General features: G+C 44.2%; 1 protein-coding gene across 2 annotated transcripts in view; it reads left to right on the top strand.

The window, feature by feature from the left end:
- The window catches only part of Nulp1 (Nuclear localized protein 1), a 127,274-nt gene that overhangs the window by 13,528 nt on the left and 92,733 nt on the right, over positions 1–21,013 (top strand). The window contains exons 3-5 of one of the 2 annotated variants that reach the window (XM_075702217.1): positions 7,714–7,919; positions 9,432–9,514; positions 15,457–15,587. In XM_075702217.1, the coding sequence (XP_075558332.1) occupies positions 7,714–7,919; positions 9,432–9,514; positions 15,457–15,587 (420 nt within the window). Of the gene's footprint in view, positions 1–7,710; positions 7,920–9,431; positions 9,515–15,456; positions 15,588–21,013 lie in introns of both variants that reach the window. The other variant, XM_075702210.1, reaches the window with a different exon arrangement.

Raw genomic sequence — 21,013 nt, 5'->3', positions numbered from 1 at the left:
TGCTCATCTGGAGTGGTGCCTGCGTGAAGGCACCTTGCAGACTCGGGAGAGCAAGGAAACGCACAATACAAAAGGGATGTACTTTGATTAACAGAAGAGTGCGGGAGCCGCTGCGTTCACCAGGATAGGCAGTGTGCCGGAGATGGGAGACCACAGGTTGTTTATGTGAGACAGTCCTAGTGAAGAAGGGCTGCTGGCACTTTGTCAGTGCAAATTTGGTTACACTCGGCCAACCTAAAGGTCTTGCTCTTCATTTCGAATCACTCTGATCACTGTCCGACCCTTCTTTTTTCTATTTTTGGCTCGAATGGGCAGTAGTGACATAGTCAGGTCGTAAGTCAGGCGTAAGTTAGTGACTCGATACAGGCCCGAGGGTAATACTTTGGTTATTGTGAAAGGATCCTTAAATTTTGGCTGTGTCTTTGTTGACCTGTATGGGCTGGCAGGCGTCGCACAACAACCTCATCATCACTTTGTAGCCAAGTGCTTGGACACGATGGGCATTGTATTCCTTCTTGTTTCCTGTGTGTGCTACCGCCATCGAAGTATATGCACACTTTCATGTCCCAAGCGGTGACTGCGCAAAGGCACCTCGTAGGCTCGAGAGTGCCAGAAAACACACAACTGCTCTCTGCAAAATAGCTTTACTTTCTGAGTAATAGGAGTGCGCGATGCCCGGCGTTGAAAATGTGCGAGACCACAAGGTTGTTTACGTGAGAGAGTCCAAGAGAAGAAGGTGCGACAGGCGCTCAGTTGGCATGGCTTCGGTTACAAATGGGAATTTTTCATTATGATGTTCTGGAAAATTATGCATCTACATCAGCTAAAAATTTAATTTTGTCTGTTGATTTGAACTCTTGGCTGTTTACAAAGTTCAGCCAAGAATTCAAGCATATAAAAAAAATTTGGGCAGAAATGAAAACAATTTTAACTGGTAATCATAACTGTTAGGCCTCAAGTGACTGTCATAGTTTGCAGTAAGAAGTTGTGTACAATAGTTTAAAGCAAAAATTTCAGACCATGTTGGGTCTGAAATTTGTAGCGAGGTCAGAGAGGCCTTGAGTGGCATCAAATCCCTTCGATTTCAGGAGGTTTGGTGCCTCCAGGTAGTATACAAGGGTTTATTTGTCAGCTGCTTGCTCCTAAAGTTCACTTACGTGATGCCATGGGGCAAAAAAGGTGTTTACATCTGCTTCCATGGCCATGAGTGGCGCTGGCCAACACTCCCCGGGTTAGATCTTGTACACATGCATAAATACCCAAGAAGGTGGATGTTGTGACGGAAACTAGCGCCACCACTGATAGACCAGATGTACTCCTAGGGGGCGCACCGAACGCAGCAGCGACTAGGGGATGGCCACACAAGAGCAAGCCGTCATGTTGGCTGTCTGTACATTTAGCCAATAAACGCTATTATTCTCATCATGACAGTGGATGTGCAACAGCTGCCACTGTAGCACAATTGATAGTGCAGCGCACGCATAGTACGAACATTATGGGTTTGGCTCCCACTGGTGACAAGTTGCTTTTTTCATCAACCTTCATTTCCCTTTAGCTTTTCATTTCTACATTTCAATTAAAACTACAAATAGCTTCTCCTATGCATTTTCTTTTTGGCTTCATTATTTGTTGGGCTCCATATCGTTGTGACTAACAAAAATCAGGCCCCTTAATTCTGGGAACCTTCTTCTTGATCAGTTCATAAAAGACTTACATAATCACAGTTAGCGTATATACTCATGTAATGGCTGCAGGTTTTTTTTCCGGGACTTGGGGCGAAAATTTCACGTGTGGCCATTACATGGAGAAAAAAACACAACATTCTTTTTTTCATAAATATTTTCGGTGGTACTTGCCTTTATTGAACCACAGTACTCGCTTGTACTGGCTCTGGCTCTTCTTCACTATTCTTGCAGCCCGTCACCTGCTCATTGGAATAAATGGTGACACCCTACAGACTACCGATGGCAGTGTCTCGGAGGCAGCCATTAAATCTCTGAGGCAGCCACTAAATCTCGGAGGCTGTGCTTCTGCAACCTGGAGGTGCCGAAAACTCGGCACTGCTGCCTTGTTTTGCCACCGATTGAAAAAAAAAAGAAGAAGAAAAGAGCTTCAGAACTCTCGCACCACACACCAGATAACACTGCCAACTTTCTAAAAAATCAAGGCTACGGCCTATATACAGCTAACCTTTAAATATAATTTTTTAGGGATCTTTTTCGATGTTCTCGGTGTGGCTTTTACACGGGTGCGGCCATTACTTGAGTATATATGGTATGCTATGATTTGGACAGCTCACAAAACCTTAGCTAAATCACTTGTTGAGACCCCAAGCATATCCATAAATTCTATTTAATATTATGAAATTCTTAAAATTATTGAATACAAAAGTTTTGAGCGAAAAGTGTGCTCGAATGTTTGAAAACTGACCAAACATAGCATGAGTCGGACCAATAGATTTCCCAAATGGCAAACAAAATAGCAAGCAGCTGGATTATAACCTTGTGTTGTCAATTGACACATTCAGTGAGAGATGATTGCATTTCAGGACTCATAAAAATGTAAACAATTACTGTATGATAGCAGTCTATTCTTCACAACCAAAAAGAGGTACATGTCCAAACTCGCCAAGCTGTGTAGCAGAATGGTAGCTCAGTGATGAACGTTCACAATTTTTTCAAATAGCCTGTAGACTTCTTGCAAAAACTGTGACAGGTGCATTGAACTGTTTATTGTTGGTGTGCCAAATAACCAGACAATTTCAGATTAATTTCACTTCCTACTTGAATGAGTTGAAAATTTTCCAGCGCTCTCTGTGTAAGTCAAGAGACATGCATTGGTATTCCTGTTGCAGCCATATACGGGATGACCATTTAGAAGTTTTATGGGATTTTTAAAAATCATCTGTAGCAAGTAGTATTATTCTTGTCCTTGAGCTGGATTATTCATAGAGCCATACATTACTAGCACGAGAAATTAAAGCACTTGCTCAACAAATTAATAAAATTCACTAATTAACTTCTTAATTAATTACATAATGGTGCATATTGCAATTTATTAATTGTAGCTGGTGAGCTTGCAAGACGTGTCCACTTGGATTTCCAGGAGGACACCAGTTTCGAGACATTATTTCACAAAGTGTGGGACGAAATACATAGGCGTTTCAGTTACTTCTTTGTTTCAATATGTAAAAGAGCGCTTTGTTAGAGAAGTAAGTGGAACATCAATGCATTTTTGCGGCGAGTTTGATAGCACATATCTCCAAACTGGTGTCATTCTGCAAATTCATTCCAAGTGGATGAGCCTTGCAAACTCACTGGCTACAATTCGTAAATTGCAACATGTGGCTTAAAGTAATTAATTAAGAAGTTAATTAGTGAATGTTTGTTATTTTGTTGAATATGTGTTTCAATGTCTCGTGCTAGTAAAGTCCGTGACTTCGAATAATCCAGCTCAAGGACAAGAATTATGCTATCTGCCACAGGTTAATTTTAAAAATTTCATAAAACTTGACGGGGGACACTGCTATTGAAATAATGTTCATCCTCTCTTTCATCAATATTAATGAAACTTTCCAGTCTCATTAAGATTTCTGTACTAATTTCAAATGTGTAGTTAGCTTTTTGTAGGTCAATAAGTTTCTATGATAATTAACATTTCACTTCCATTGTTTAAGGCCACAATGTAAAATATATGGCATAGTAAAAAATTTATTTGTAAGGCATGTTTAGATAGCATAAAGACTAAGGAATAAAAGATAGCAAGCACATTCTTTATCTGACCCTTACTGGATATTTTACAGCCCATTAAATACAACCCCACAAGATATGGCAACCATGTGGCAGAAATTGTAGCAAATTATTTCCAAAGTGAAAACAACTATTTATATGAGCAGCCACCGAGGAACATGTTGCCACTGATTGGTGTAATCAATTATGGCATGCATCCAGTTTTACGTAGGTCATTGAACTAGTGCATACAGCCTTCTGCTATCACGTAGTTGCACTAATAGCAAGACCTTGTAGAATGACTGGGAGCACAGTGTTGCTTACCATCACATTTCAGTGCATATGGCGTCATGCATAATGATCATGAAGACTTCTAGACAACAACAGCACCTAACTTAACGTAACTGTGCTCAACAAAAGAACGCCAACCGAACAATAGCCCCAGGTTTTAGCTGCAGGGATGTATGTCCTTAAACTAAGCATTTGCCGCCATTAACTTCCTCTTCACTGAACTGAAGAATGCACGATATAGTCAGAAAACGAGAAAATGCTTCAAGACCGAAAACAAAAGAATTTGCTTGCTGTACTGCATAGAGTATACATTAGGCTCCGTTCTGCAAAAATAAATTTTAGTTCTATCTGTTCTTTGTGTTGAGATATCGAGGCTTGATTATTATATGAAACCCAAAATTTTTGTTTTGAGAAAAGTACAAAAGACAAACAGCATTACTGATATGAGGGGACATGGCATCCAGAACAACTATTTTTGATACTCGCTCTAGAGACATGAAACTTTCAGGACACATCCAATCTTGAGTGCTGCTTATGAATATGCAATTAAATTTTTTCTGTGGTCAATAAAAAAAAAGTAGTTACAATTCTCCTTGTGTTAAGAATGTGGGATGTCATTTGCAAAAAATGTACTGCTACAACATAGCTAAAATGGAACGGGTATGTTCCTGGATGTTCAATTACTGCAAGTTGCCACTTGGATGTTTGTATCTGTACTTTAGCCAAAGTTGAAATTCTAAAGTTGCAGCTTTAAGAATGTGAAGTCTTATTAGTGATTTTTACAGGATTTCAAACTATTTAAGTGCCCTAAGACACTATGTCACAGTTCTTGTGCACTCTTAGACTCGCCTGCATTCAGGGAAAAAAAGAATGGTGAGAATTAAATGAGTAGAAGGAACACAGTGCTGATCCCAAAATTTGACTTTAAGAACGCTATACTTGAGGAAAACAAAAAGGAACTGGGAAAATATAAATTTGAAGCTTCGAAACTGGGAAATAATAATTGCAATATAAATAGAAATGCAAAATTCTTCCGCTAATGTAGACATTAGGTGCACGTATAGGCTTATAATAGAATCTGGAATGCACCAACACGAACCCGCGTATGCGCGAGAGGCACAGGAATAGGCATCGGCACATCATCTGCGGTCTCCAAAGTAAACCTACACGCGGGGACAGAGGGAAATGGTTAGCTTTGCTGCTGCATTATTGCCTATGCGGTTATGAGATTGCGCGACGCAGTGACTTATCTCCGGCGCGATCTTGTCGGCTCGTCTGAACCTTGGGATAACCGCCTCCCCTTTCTTGCCATAGAAAGTAGAGACGGCATGTGCTCCGCTTTTCGGGGACGCTTGTTTGGTTTCAAACTTATCTTTTTTTTGGAGAAGGTTGATTTGGGCACCTAACACTTGCATTACGATGAACAAAGAAACAGCGTATCAGCAATTTTCGAAGCAACCCACTGCCAGGCCTACTAGACGAGCTCGTCTGCTAGGCCTAGTTGCCATAGCAACAGCTAATCAGAAGGCGCCTCTCAGCGCGCTCATGCACTTAGCCAATAGGGAGGGCCGCGTGTACCAGACCGGCCCTTAATTGTTTTACGTTTGCACTTTTTCTATGTGGCCATCGTTGGCGAGGATGTGGGGAACTGAAAGCAGAACTTCGACCTTTTGAACGATACCGAGATGGCGGCACTCAGCGGCGGGAAAGACGAGAAATAACTCTGTGAACTCCGGTGTTTCTGTGCGATTTTTCGGTCATTTCTCGCCGTCCGTGCTGACAAAATCATTTTTTCGGACGCTTAGGGTGCGTCTTGGGGCAGATCGTTTTGATACGGTGTAGATTAGGCATAACAGATGCCAAAACAAGTAGTTCCCAAAAATAATTTTTTATCGCGATTTTTGGTTATTAAAACCTGTGTCCCCCCTTATATATGATCACCCTGTATACATATACTAGCAGTGTCCTATTTGCATTTTTTTAAGGGAATGCTGTACTACTTAATAGTTATTATGTTAACTACTCAATTATTATTGTTTTTGATACTTGACTGCTCAAGAAAATTTCCGAGTGGATGTACTGGTGATTGTTGCTTGAGCAGCACTGATGTGTTCTTTTCATCAGCACACATTTGAAAACTGATGCTGCTCAGGCAGAACTGCACCTTCCTTGTTACTGGAGTATTTTGATGTGACGCATTGGGTAACAGTACTGAAGTACAGCCACTGGTCCTCAAGACTAGTCTTGAGGCTCCTGTTAGAAACTTATATTCGCACCACACTGCAGCTTGTCTCTTTCATCCTTCACTGTCCACTGCCTGGGAACTTCCTCTGATTCATTAGCATTCTATTCTATTAACTTTTAAATTTTATTTTTCTCTTCTTGCTCACAGAATTCACAGGCTTCTCCTTGCATCGCTTCATGTTCTGCTTTTCGTTGTCACCTCATTTTACTAACTAGGTTGGCCACGCTAAACCATCAGACATGAGTGCTCTGATGATGTGATGAGAATGTGTTTTTGCAAAAATGTAGAGCATGCTTTGTGTCCCAGTTTTGCATTGAGCAATTGGGCTGCTCTAATGATGAACTCTGTCATGCAGTGTAGTGCATGCAAGTGACTTTTAAAAGAAAATATGGGTGTGGGAATTGAATTGTCTGAAATAGGATTTTACAACAGGAAAAACTATTGAGTAAGCATTCATTGATATGGCTCAGTGACATAGCATTGGTCTATTCATACAGTTCACTCACAGAGGTCATGCGACCAAGTTGAGCTCAAATGGTCACTTTGGTGGAAAAGTGACTTGTTTCGGGTCAGTTGTTCACTGCTCAATTTTTCAACTCCATGACTGGAGTTCCAAAGCTGCTGAACCAATTGGTGACACAAGAGTAGGGAGTTAAAGTATGGTGACACATATTTTATGTGATGGTGGCAGTGTGAGCAGAGAAGCATGCCGTTGCTGCTTTCTTTTCTTCTCCTTTCTTTTTTTTTTTTTTGGCAAGAACTTTGATATCACAGCTCACACTCCCACTGTACATTTCAAGGCACTTGTAACAAGCTCATCATCAAAGAAGGCCAAAGAGAGCCCCAGAATAATGCAAGTGAAAAGTAGCGAGAGGCAAGCACGCACATGGTAGAAGATGCAGATTTGTGTGTGGGCAGTCGGTTCAAATGGTAGAAATTTTTGCCTGCTTAAGTGAGGTAAATGAGATGTCTCTCATGTTGTCCTGTCTTTTATGCCATTTAATTGTGAAGGCCTAAACTCGTGGGATGTGAAAGCAGACACAGATTGTGCCAATCTTGAGACATTTCACTGTGTCGCCAAGCAAGTTGCTCTTGCCAGTATGAATGTTGTTCATCATGAATACAGAGCACTCTACTACAGTCTCTCATAGGCTTACTATTGCTGTGGGATTTTTTTAAACCCCTATGAATCTAATGAATAGCAAGCATAACTGGCATTTTAGCTCTGAAACTGGTTATGAGTGTGTCTTGATATGAGACAATGGCATCACAAAACTGAACATCACTAGATGGTACAATTTTCTAATTACAAGTTGCAGTGTTGTAAGCGTGCATACATAAACGGTTCACACAGCATTATGCATACGCATTATTTAGTAATATTTATCATGTTACTTTGCTCCAGCTTGGCTCTTGTGCTGAACACATGGTTGTTTGATGTTTCAGCAGGAGGACGAAGTAGCAGCCAGCGTGCGGGAGGTAAACCGAATGCTTGGGGAGCCTGAGAATCTGCCTCACGTTGCCGCTGTTACTACCACTGTCTGTGGGCCTACACGGGCAGAGAAGAGCCTACTTTCAGTAGATCAGCGTAACCTCAACCCTGAGAATGAGATGCGAAGAATCTTTGGCTCCAGAGTTGTCCAGTCTGAGCAAGCGTGAGTTTTTTTTTCAAGTATGCTGTCTTTGCAAGCTCTCTCCATGACTTTTGTTGTCATAGACCTTTAGCAGGGCTAAAAAAACCAGCACCACTGAATTGCATCTTTGTCCACTTTACAGAGATGCAGGTTCAAATAAGTGGCTGTGGTTTCTGTATCAGGGACATTCGTAAAGTTAGTATTATTGCCATTAATTGATGAGACTTGGGTGAGAGTTTAATCTGAGCCCATACGCATGTGAACCTGCTGAGCTGGTTGTTCAACAGTTATCCACTGGTCAGCAAGCACTAGAGCCTCCACTTGGGCATCAGTTTGTGATTCACCATAGAGCTGACAGCTGGCCACTCCGTTCTGCGTCCATGCTTGTGCGACTGCATTTAAATCACCTGTGCCATTTCACAAGAGTGTCATAAGCTGGGGCATTGTCATAGTACACCCCACAAGTTTGGCATGAATCTCCGTGGCATTGGGTCCCTTTAAAGACAGAAAGAAGGTGACTGCTCGTTCTTCAACCAACTTTCCCGCTGGATGCTGCCATTTTTGTTTTGATGTTCTAGGGGTGTTCCGCAATACTGTATAGGAGAAGATTTTTATATTCCGCTGAAACCAGAGAGACGCATGCACATTTTGATGCCTCTGGTCACCGTACGAGCACCGAGACGCCTAATAAGTTTTCTGGCAGGACTTGGGAGTTTTAGATAGATCTCCACTCTTTTCTTGTCTTTATGTGTCCCCTCAACTTTTGGAGTTTTTTCATCTTACCTTCTTCCATTTTGCTAGCTTTCCCGAAACACAGATGGTTTTTCTCCGCTTCTCGATGCACTGTACATGCATGCGTGTATAATTGAGAAACGCTTACTAGGCCTCGTTAATGGTCTCGTATACGAGACGCATGGCAGGCAAAACGAAACCTTAAATCGCCACAGCACCATCAGAAACAGCTCTGAATGGCTGTCAGTATGGCTATTAGGCGTCTAGGTGCTCGTACTGTGACTGGAGATGGCACGCCTGTATATTTACGTGTAACGTGTACCGTGACCTGTGACAGTAGACCCTTCTTGGTATGCTTCACCGCATAACAAGTCCTGGGAGACAGTACCAGATAAATAGCTTTTGTGACTGCCAGGAGATGGCAGCACCTCCAAAGCAGCATCTAATTTAACCAAACGAGAGCTGCTATGCTGGCATATTTTGTGTATTTGTGTCTTCTTGTGTCCGTGCTTGCGGTACTGGAATATTAGATTTAGGTATGGTGCAAAACTTCAGTTGCACAATTACTACTACATGTGTATGTCGGCATCCATATTTGTGCAATTGTACATGTACGGCAGCAACCATCGAAAGGATGTGTACTGAAATGTGGATTGTAAAAAAAATATTAAAATTAGAAGTCAATATTATGCTGCTTTTGGTCAAATTGAAGCTACTTTGTTTAATTATGTATGTTGGTAAGGCTTGAGGTATTAAATATTTTAAATATTTTGACTGAGAATGTGATGTAAACTTTTCCAGAAAACGACGAGGAAGAGGACGTGTCTATGGCCGAACAACTGTCTTGGTGCCTGGCAGGAACTGGCACCACATTGGAAAGCCTGGTAGGATCATTGTTAATTTTTGCTGGTGTGCTAGTAGTTCTTTCTCCCTTTTTTTCTTTTCTATTTTTTTCTTTTGCGTGCATGTTTTTGTAGTAGGAAGAGGGCCAGGGCAGCGTGCTCCTCCGTTTCTACCTTGGCTCTGGCTACGCGTGGCATGGCTGAGCACGGCCATGTGCATTCTATCTTGGAGGTAATTTGTGGTGGGTTCGAAGGCTAACCAACCCGAGATAGCTGATGGTTTTGTGTATGCTGTGTTCTCATGGGCCTAGTTCGCATTGAAGCGAGAGGCAGCATGAAGGGGAGTTCGTACACCTCTGCTGCCACTCTTCATTGTGTCAGCATTCAATCAGCAAGTGTCTGTGATCATTGAGTGAGATGTGTTCATATTTGCCTATGCATATGTTACACCGTGCTTGTGCTTGGTAATTTAGTTAAGCGAATGTTTACAGCAGTTTTACAGCTGATGAAACTACTAACCGTACTGCTATCACAATAAATGCTTTGCCTCTCGGGCGAGACTGTGACTTTTTCTTGCTGTGTTTCGGTATTGAATACAGAGTTACTCGCTAAATGTCTTGCCAACACTGAATGACAGGCAGCAAGTGTCATTTGTTGGTTTAGAGCAGGAATACCACACAAGGAAGAAGTTTGGCTTGTGAGTTGCTTTCTTTTGAAAGCACTGTCAGAGGAGAAAGACCAGTGCAAGGTTTCCAGCTGCAGAGGTATCACACACGTAATGTAAAGCAAATGCAATATAACACGTATGGTTAGCATATGACAAGAGCTCTTTGTAAACGCATAAGTGGCTTGGGGTGAAGCCCACTTCTAGTTTTCTGGCTGGTGTTGCTCTCCTACCCTTATGTAATTGAAAAGGTTTCCTCAAAATATATATTCTTTTTGTCGATTATGCTTATTCAAAGTGTACTTTGCACATTTAGATAGAAAATAAACATTTTTGTTTGGTATTTATATGTCTTGTTCTTAAAGGGTTAATAAGCTGTTTAGTATTTGCCTATTTGCATTTTATTTAGTGTGCATCTCCAGAAATAACGTAAATGGCAGTATTTTTTAAATTTTAAGCGAGAGATGGAGGTACAACTATGAGAAAAAATTGCTTGACTCATCTAAAGTATTGTCTGCATTGGAGCACTTTTTGTACTGTCTCATCTGAAAGTTTCAGTAAAAGGAAACTGAAATGAAGTAAATTTCCACGAAAACCAAGTGAACTGTTGATAATCGTCTATGGTACACATGCCTTCTAGTAAGTGCAGCCCCCTTTCGGATGTTGCATTAAAATCATTGAGCAGCACTAAGCAGCATTTAAATACTTGTTATGTACAGAGTTAGCACCTAAAACTATCATAGGTACTGATAGTTGCTCAGTTTTCTTTTTCTAACAATTTGCTTAATTTGGCAGCAGGCTATACTTGTCAACTAATGTAGTTATTTGGCTTATTTTTTGAGGGGACACAAAAAACAGTCAGCTGACTGCACTGGTGAAACTGCCAATAAGTTTGTCTTTTCCCCCCAAAATGTCTAGGTTTGAGCAATAGAGAGCGAGAAAACAAAATCTAAAATACAGGGAAAACTAAAACATTCATAGTCTGTATCCTAGTTAAGTAGATATTTGAATTATTTGGACGTAATTACATTTAAAAAGAAGCATGAACATTTGTTTCATAGGCACGCATTACCTTGTTTTACTGTTTGCACAGTTGCTTTTTAAGAATTCATCATTGCACGAACACTTGATTCGGTAGTTCATGGCACCAAGGGTCCTGGCTTCAGTTGGCTAACAATGTGCAGCATTTCAGAATCCTTACCATTGCATTTGAGAAGGCGAGCCAGTGCCCACAACAAGAAGTCTATTTTGTCTGTTATATGGTGTTTAAGGGGGGATGAGGGTCTTGAAAACTTTTTTTTTATTTCTTAACATATCTTTCTGAAAATTGGCATGCAGATATATCTTTGAATGCTGATCCCAAATATATATTCAGATTTTATATATCTCATCTAGAAATGAAGATATTGCAAAATAATTTATCCCACATAGGTCTTTTCTTACGGGCCATTATGATAATTTCTTAATTAAAAAAACTAGTTTTAAAGAATAGCTGTCATTTTCAAGGGCCCACTGCACATCCTAAAGCTAAAGAAATTTTTAAAAAGTCGTCATATAGGTCATGAATGAATAACAAAGTAGGAAGAAAAAAACAATGTGGGAGTAATTAGCTTACATCTGACTTAATTGCTAGTCTATTGGGTTTAATGAAAAATGGAAAGCTTTAGGATGTAGCTGAGGTCTTACTGAAAAAAATGATACCTAATTCAATAAAATCAGTTGATGCAAACATTATGAAAAGTTCTGTAAGGCAAAGGCATTTGATCGAAAAAGCAAAGCTGAGAAAATTGCATTCAAAGTTTTGCTGACTCTACCACTTTTGTTTACCTATCACATGGAAAAATTTAATGCTTTAGCATGCAGCCCAGTCATTACTGAACACAATAACACCAAACTCACAGAAATCTGTTCATGTAAAGATTGTGAAAACTTCTGTATTGCATTGGCACTTGACAAAAAAAAAAGCTCAGAAAGTCACTTGCTATTTTCTTTGAATCTGCCACACATTCACAAAAGTCCTGGGCAGTAGTGCTGGGTTCTGTCAGGCATGTGCTTCTTGGCCATCCTCTTCTTCATCTTTTCAGCATTGGTGTGACTTTTATCAGACCTGCAGAGCGTCTGTTTATCTTTTTCAAGGCTCCTACGAATGAGGTAGCTCCCAGGACTGTAACCAAGCTGTGCTGCAACAGCTCTGCTGGTTCTCTCACTGCTCTCTCTCACTGCACTTTGCGAGTTGGAGAGTGGCCATCCCACATTTGCTGCAGCTTGAGGACGCAAACAGCTTCTTTAGCACACAGAGATCAATGATGATGTACTCTGTGCCGCGATCGTCGTCTTCACTTCCTGTGCCGACGTTCATTAGCTCGAACTTGCGGAAAGTCGCGGAATTCTTTGCCAATGAAGTTTTAATGCTGTCTGCGTATTTTTTCGCGCCCCGCGCACTTCGCCTCCGTGAAAAACACCATGTCGAAGCGTTGAGCACGCGAGCTCGGTTCAGCCGCGTCCGTCGGCACCGAAGCGGCGTGCGGAAACGCCGAAGTCGACGTTAGGCTTCGGTCAGCCGGCTCGGCCGCTTCCGACGACACGGAATCCGCAGCGACTTGCAGCGTCTCAAAAGTTGGTATTTTCGACGGGCTTAGTCCAGGCGCATCCACCGGCACTGCAGAGACTTGCGGTAACACCGAAGTTGACACCGATCGGCACTGTCCAGCCGCGTCCACCGGCGAAGCTAGCGTCGATGGGGTTTGTTCAGCCGCGTCCTCCGGCGAAGCTGTTGTTGGCGAGCTCAGTCCGGCCGCATCCACCAAGGGCACAGCAGCTTGCGGCATCACCGAAGCTGTAGTTGTCGACGATGTAGCGCTCATCTTATTGCATGCGCGTGTCTTTTTGCTGACTGCTTTTCGCGTGCTTGCTTTCAAGCGCGCGTCTCGCGCCATCGTGACACGCGGAACAAAGACACCAGGCACGCAAAAGCAAGAAATTTGTGGTTAAAAGAAGCGACTCAATAGCCAAAATATCTACAAGAACGATAAAGAGAAAGGCAGAACGAAAAATACTAGGAAAGAAAGAGGAGCGCGAAAAATGACGTGCGTGCAGGCGAGAGCAGACGACGCGAAGGAGTCGAACAACGCGGCCCGCGGCAGGCGAAGCATGCGTCACGGCCAATCAGAGGGCTGCCCTCGAGGAGGCGCCCGTTTCACCCAATCAGCGGCTGCCTCGCGACGATTTCCCGCTTGAGAACGGGTGCCGATCGCTCCGCTGCACGAGAGTCTACAGCGTGCCGAGGGGCGCCAGAATGGAGAGCGGGAAACCAGCTTTCAAACGAGACCAAGATGGCGCCGATCGGTTCGCGTCGCGCGGAGCTACGGCAGCTTGAAAATGAGGCAAACATTCGCGCTTGGCGTTCAATTTCGGCTCACCGACGTTTCTAAATTGCCGTTTTTTTTATACTTCGAGTAGGAATTGAGCCATAATATTTTGTAGAGACATAGTTGGGACATTAAAGACTTCAAAAACGCAATTTTTGAAAATTGCCATTTTTGACCATTTTTCGCGATTTCAAGACCCGCGTCCCCCCTTAAGTACAGTGCAGTGCATTATCTGCCACTACATCTCGCAGCAGTAAGTCTCTATCTGCATCATGGAGCATGTGTAAATGGTTCCTGAGGGCCGTTCATAGTGGTAACAGATCACATGCTGCCTAGAAATCTCTAATATTGGCTCAGTTTGGCCAAGGCATCAGCATGGGCATCATGGGGTGCAAGTGCATGTATGTGGGACAAGGCAGCACCGCTCTAAGTGACAGCCATCCATGTAATGCTGAAATGAACATTTTTCCCGCTATAGTTGCTTCTCTCATTGGCAAATAAAAAGGTTTGTGGTGTTTGCTTTCTTTATTATTATAAATTCCACATCTTAGAAATAAAATGCACATTCTTCAGGATCGTTACCCTGGTCTAGCCCCCTCCAGCAACCGCAAGACAACCACCGGTTCCTATGGCAACAACTATAAAACTAAGCCACACCATGCTCGTCTGACATTGGTTCCAATGAAGCATGGTTAGGTGCCATGTTGCTGTTCAGCACACCGCGAATATGTACCTATGCTGGCACTCACATCCTGGTGTGTTGCAGGCCTCAGAGACCACAGCCACAAACTAAGGTTGACAGAATTACTGTCTTGCCTCATAAGGTGGTCCAGCTTATGTCCTGCCATTTATAAATTTGGGAAACAATGCACATATGGCATTGGAATATAGCATTCTCATCTAGCAACAACAGGGCAGTGCAGACCCTATCTATGCCCTCCTACAGCACCAGTGGCACAGCACGCTCTTGAACAGCACTGAGTTTATTGGACCTGTAGGCTGTGGATATCAAGCAAAGAGCTGGTGACAAAAGTAGGAGCAAAGGAGAAGGCAAGTGGAGGAACTGAGGACAGCAGAAAGCTAGGCATAGCATGTTGACAAGACATATAAGTTGGACGCACCAAATACATTGCATAGTGGGGAGATTCATAGTGGGCAGGTTCTATGGAGCAAGGTTATATAGGGCACCAACTCTGCTGATAAGGTCATGTTCTTACTGTTTGCTGAAAATGTGGTTTGTCAATGTAATGCCTAGTTGACAGCAGTTGGAGGATGAGAAGCAGTGATTTATGCATGTGAAAGCCTACATCTGCTTATGAAATCCGAGCACTTTGTGCTACAGCATTCTCTGATGCAGTCACTGCAAGTGATAGAAAGTCAAATTACCAGAATCAGCATTACCAGCATTACCCCGGTACCCGTTCGTGTGCGCTGTGGAGTGAGGACGAGCTACATGTACATGTCTCCTTAGACCTTAGCTAGCTGGTTCTGGACACGTTATCCCGAACCCCCACAAAGCAAACAAGCACTGTGAAAATCGGCAAGGGGAAGGAAGGTTTTTGAGACCAAGGAACTTTTTCCTGAACTTCAGAGCTTACTTTCTGTGGAACCTGAACCATTTTCCTTTGCAGTGTTATGCTATAATCAAGTGAATGGCAACTTTCACTTTCAAGGCAGTTCTGTGCACACTGGGCAGACCTGCTGAGTGTTTGTTGACTTGACTTTATGTCTACACTAGCAATCATTAGCTGTTCTGTATGCGTTTGGGAAGTCATTGATGTGGTTTCACACTTTGAGCTGTCAGTGTGTGTTGGGAGTTTCATACTTGGCTTTTGCTCTGTATGGAATGCATTGTAGCAGTGCGTTTGGGATGAATACCCATATATTTCCACAACCTCTGCTTACCACTTTGCTAACTTTCTTATTCATTTCTCTTCATGTACCAAAACCAGGAATAACCATGGAGCTCCTGGAGACGCGAGGTGATGTGCACTTCTTCACTTTTGAACACTCAAAATCCTACCAGGCAATCCAGTTTCAATTCTTGGATGCAGTAGAAACATTCAACCCAGACAACATAGTGGTGAGCTGCTTTATTTTGTGTGTTCTGTGTGCATGGGTGTTGTCTTTGAATAATGTACAAAATTTCAGGTTCTTAATGCTTTATTTTCTTTCTCTTCTTTTTTAATGCATTTATTGCTTTTCTATCCTATAAGTTCAGCTGATGTGTCTCTGGCTCTTCGAAGTGCCAGCAATCAACTCTTAAGCGGACACCTTTTTTTTTTCTTGTATAGTAGAAAAGATTTGGTGCAATGGTTACATTGGAAAGCATGTGCACAATTAAAAAAATTTTAGTCTGCAAACTGTCTCAATTATGAGCGTATGGCTGCTGGCAACACTGATGACTGAGAGCTAATCAGGACTCAATAATTACTTTTTTTCTTGGCACAAAAACTCTATGCTGAGGCTTCACATGTCAAAAACAGCCGCAACATGATATGATGCAGCGTCGTTTCAGCTGGATTCACATGATGGGGCAGATCACTGGATCAGACCGCAAACAAGTGTGGCGTGTCTGAGCTGCGCTGCTAGAAGCTCGGCCACGCTGTCCACGTGTGTGGCTTTATTTGGCGGCACTAAGCCAAGTCATACTTGTGCACGGACTAAATCGGTGATCTATTCCTTCGTGTGAATCCAGCTTTAGAGGTCACTTAGTCATCGGCTCAGGCAGGCTAATGTGGCGACGCAAAACAGTGCCTTGGGGCTAGTGCCAAAAGCGCATGTGCACGGAGCAATTCGACTTATCTTCGAGAGGATCACAGCTAATAAAAGTTCAGTTGTTGTTTGGGACACGTGATGCTCACGTGCCTTGCTCTGCCGAGAAGCTCGTTCCAACATTGGTGACCTGGAATTGTGCCGCAGCATTGGGTCGTGCACCAACGTCACTACGACTTTGAAGTCTACAACAGATGCCTTCCCCCCAACAGTCTCCTCAGTTAACAGTAGTATGCTGCCCCTCTTTTGGACTGCAGACCCCGCACTCTTGTTCATACAAGTCGAATCGTAGTTCATATCGCAGCCATACAAGTCACAGCAGACCTTACAAAATATCACTACATAGTAAGCAGTCCCCTGCCGGCCATAGCCAGTGAAATAAGGGATATTTTGCTTACACCGCCTGCCGAAAATGCATATGCAAAGCTGAAAGAAACCCTAGTCAGCCAAATTACGCCATCCGAATGGCAGCAACTGCAGCAATTGCTTCGTGGCACGGACCTTGGTGACCATATCCCTAGTCAACTCTTGCGGTACATGCAACAGTTGCTTGGCAAAGAAACAAACACTCTAGACTGATCATTGCTCCAAGAACATTTTTGCAAAAGCTACCTTCAACTGTCCACATGGTCGTCGCTGTATTAGAGCAGGAAGATCTACCCACAGTCGCTGAGTTGCTGACCGGCTGGTAGTGATCACCCCGCCCACATCACTAGCTACCGTGCAAGCACAACAGTCTCAAGATGAACTTCAAGAAATGCGTGATGAGATTTCTCAACTCACCGAGCCGCTATCAGCTTTGCCACAAGCAGAAGGGCACAAGCATTAAGTGAGCCAAACACGCCGCTATCACAATCTCAGCGTCGGAGTATATGCTGGTATCATCGGTGGTTCCGAAATGCTGCGCGTAACTGTGTTCCACCCTGCGCACACTTGGAAAACGGCCGTGGCAAGCACTGAGGGCGGCCGGTGCTCTAGGTATTCCCAAGTCGTCCCTAGGTATTCTTTATTACTGACTGCAACCATGGAGTTTGTTTCTTAGTCAACACAGGCGCTGAGGTGAGTGTGATACCGGTGTCTCAAACCGAAGGAAAGAACCCTAAGGCATCACCACTCCAAGCCATCAATAATACGGTGATACCAACATATGGACATTGCTTGCTCACGCTGAACTTCGGTTTCAGCACAATGTTTAGCTGGGTGTTCATAACCGCTGATGTCAAGTTCGCCATATTAGGTGCAGACTTTCTGCAATACTGCGGTCCGTTTGTTGATGTCCGCAACAAGCGGCTTCAGGATCCTGTTTGTCGTGGAGTGGAACAAGGCAAGCCGTATTGGCACCCTCCTCTCAGCCTGACCTTGCTCAGGCCATCTGGAGAATCGTACTTCACTGCCTTGATACAAGAGTTCCCTGAGCTGATGCAACAGCCACAGGCATTTGCCGAAGTGAAGCACAGTGTTCAGCATCACATCGAAATCACAGGCTCACCAGTCTACACGTGGCCATGGCGCCTTTCACCCGAGAAGCTGCGGCTAGCCCGACAGGTGTTTGCCCACATGATGGAACTCTGGATAGTACATCCTTTGTCCAGCCCACATGCGTCGCCTCTTCACATGGCCCCCGAATCAATGGATGGAAATGGGCACCCTTGTGGGGACTGTCGAGCACTGAACCAGGTGGCCGTACCAGACCTTTACCCAGTGATGCACGTTCACAACATGACTTCCTGCCTGCATGGTGCTAACATATTCTTAAAAATAGATCTGGTACGAGCATATCAGATACCCGTGGCACCACAGGGTGTTCCCAAGACTGCAATGACAACGCCATTTGGAATGTTCGAATTTCTACATGTGCCTTTCGGCTTACAGAACGCAGGTCAAACTTTCAACGGTTTATGGATGCCATTGTTCGAGGCCTGAACTTTTGCAAGGTACCGTATTTACACGATTGTAAGTCGACTCGAATGTAAGTCGACCCCCCCATATCGCTTGACCGGGAAAAAAAAAAAAGAAACCCGAGGGCGCATTCGATAACGAAAATTTATTAGTAGCTGAATTGGTCACTGGACTACTCGTCTTCACTAGTGCTGCCATCGTCATCGTTGCTGCGGTCCCACAGCGCATCGTGGTCCAACGAAATTTCAAATTTGGCAAACGACCGCACCAGGACATCTTGCAGAACAGCAGCCCACGCCAAATGCACCCAACCACACGCAGGGAGGCTCTTTTGACAGGTCCGGTTGACGTAATTTCGCAGTCTTCTGCCGCCAGCCACTCGTACTCACGGCGGAGCAGAACCTTAAAATTAAGGCGAAAGTCCGGGCTTGTTTCATGACCACGTCGCACTTCAATGGCAGGGACCGATCACGCATTTCAGCGACGTACGCCGCAAGCTTAGCCTACAGCTCCGGAAAGCGTCCAGACTTCGGCACGTGGGAAATTTCTCACTTGCTGCCACAGGGTGAAAATTTCGCTTCGCTGCAGTCGCCACTCTCGCACCACCCGTTTAGAAACATCAAAATTGCGGCTCGCTGCGCAGTGATTTGTTTCTTCGGCGTAAAGGATGGCAGCCCTCTTGAACGCTGCTGTGAACGAGTGCCGAAAGATTAGTGGGCCTGCAGCACTCATGACGACTGGGGAAGCGTAGAAGTAGCACGTAGCCGAAGTGGAGCGCGTCAAGAAGTTAGTCAAACCAATACTAATGCCTTTAAACAGAGAAAGAGAAACCCGCGAGCGGTGTCTGCTCTTCCACGAACTATCGATACTCCCCGCGAGCGCCGCCGTTCTGAGGGTGCCGCCGCAAATGGGAACAGCGGCGCTTTTATCAACTATCGACACCCCCTCATGAGTGTTGCATGCACTGTAAGACTCTCAAAAATGTTGAAAAACCCTTCCGAAAAGCGAACAAACACGCGGGATAGTGAAAAGATACGGGTAGGGCCATAGCGCAAACATAAAATTGTAACTACGTTGTAGCTCTCGTTGGTATGGCTTTTTTTGGCAGGGCCATGTTTTGGTTTCGATTGTAAGTCGACCCCCCAACTTCAGACTTTCAAATTTTAAAAAAGGGGTCGACTTACAATCGTGTAAATACGGTATACCTGGATGACCTGCTGATTGCTGGCCATACTCCTGTAGAGCACAAGAGGCATCTACGCTGCGAGCTGCAGCAACTGACAGAGCACAGCATTGTTATCAATATGGCAAAGTGTGTGCTTGGGGTACCGTCGCTATCATTTTTGGGCCACAGCATTTCAAGCACAGCAGCACAACCACGGCAGGACAAGTTCGAAGCAGGACGACGGTTTCCACAGCCAAAAAACATCTGCTAGCTTCGAGAGTTTCTGGGACTCGTCAACTTCTACAGTAGGCTTGTCCCGAAATGTGCCAACATCCTTCACCCTCTCCACAGTCTACTCGCGGCATCGGGAACTAATGCAAGTGCCATGCCATGCAAGCATTCCAGCAGATTAAGGAGGCTCTCTCAAATGCTGCTCTGCTTGCATACCTGCAGCTGGCTGTTTCGCAATGTGTAATAGTGGACGCCTCCGATGCAGCTATTGGAACTATATTGCAACAGAAGTTGAGTGGAATGTGGTTACCAATTTCCTTCTCCAGAAAATTTAGCTTGTCCGAACGACAGTACAGCACCTTTGGTTGGGAACACCTGGCCGTATACGCTGCTATACATTTCCGCCACTATGTAGAAGGGTGAGAATTTTTTGTACTCGTGGACCACAAGCCACTGACCTATCCATTGCGTGCGATGAACTCAGATACTAGTGCACACGTGACAAGGGAGCTCTGCCAGATGTCGTACATCACATAATTCATGATGGATATATGCCATGTCAGCGAGATGGACAATGCTGTTGCAGACACTCTCACGCAACCCAGTGAATGCCGTCAGTCTACTGTGCGGTATTGACTTCACCATACTAGCGACGGCTCAATGCAGTGACAGTGAGTTGAATCAGCTACTGAAGTCTACAACCAACGCCTCGAAGCTGCAGTGGTTGACTGAACCCACAGGGTCCGTATGCTATGACATGTCCACTGGCAGAGCCAGACCTTCCGTGCCCTCGAATCTTCGCTGCAACATTTGTGACTTGCTACACAGCGAGGGATCCTTCCCTGGTGCCGGACGCTCGATTCGCCCATGTGCATGTGCACATTGTGGGACCATTGTCCGCTTTTCAGGGGCAAAGCTATTTGCTAACTTGCATCAATCGCTTCACGCGGGGGCTGGAGGCCATTTCCATTTCAGACGTGATTGCTGATGCTGTTGCCCGTGCTTTTATCTACAACTGGGAAGCCCGGTTTGGAGTACCATCAACGCTGACTATGGATCATGGAACTTAATTCGAATCTGTCCTATTCACAAACGTCACATAGCTCCTGGGAACCTCCCGTACCAGAACTGCCTACCATCCCATCAGCAATGGTAGTATCGTGGAACAGTTCCATCGGCAGCTCAAGAATAGCCCCACGGCAACTGCAAGTCAGTTCGGTGGAGACACTGCCTTTTGTTCTGCTGGGAATGAGGATGGCTCTGAAAGTAGATATGGGGTGCTACTTGGCGGAACTGGTATACGGAACAACACTTTGCCTTCCAGGGGAGTTTTTCGCTGAAAGTAAAGACACAAACGTCCAGGCAAACACCGACTACGCTGTGCGACTATGGGACATCATGAGCAAGCTACGCACTGTCCCTCCATGTCCGCCAGCAGC

This window comes from Dermacentor variabilis, chromosome 1 (assembly GCF_050947875.1).
Source record: "Dermacentor variabilis isolate Ectoservices chromosome 1, ASM5094787v1, whole genome shotgun sequence".
Classification (NCBI taxonomy): domain Eukaryota; kingdom Metazoa; phylum Arthropoda; class Arachnida; order Ixodida; family Ixodidae; genus Dermacentor; species Dermacentor variabilis.
The sequence above is the reverse complement of the archived record's forward strand: the minus strand, read 5'-3'. Positions and strand labels throughout refer to the sequence as shown.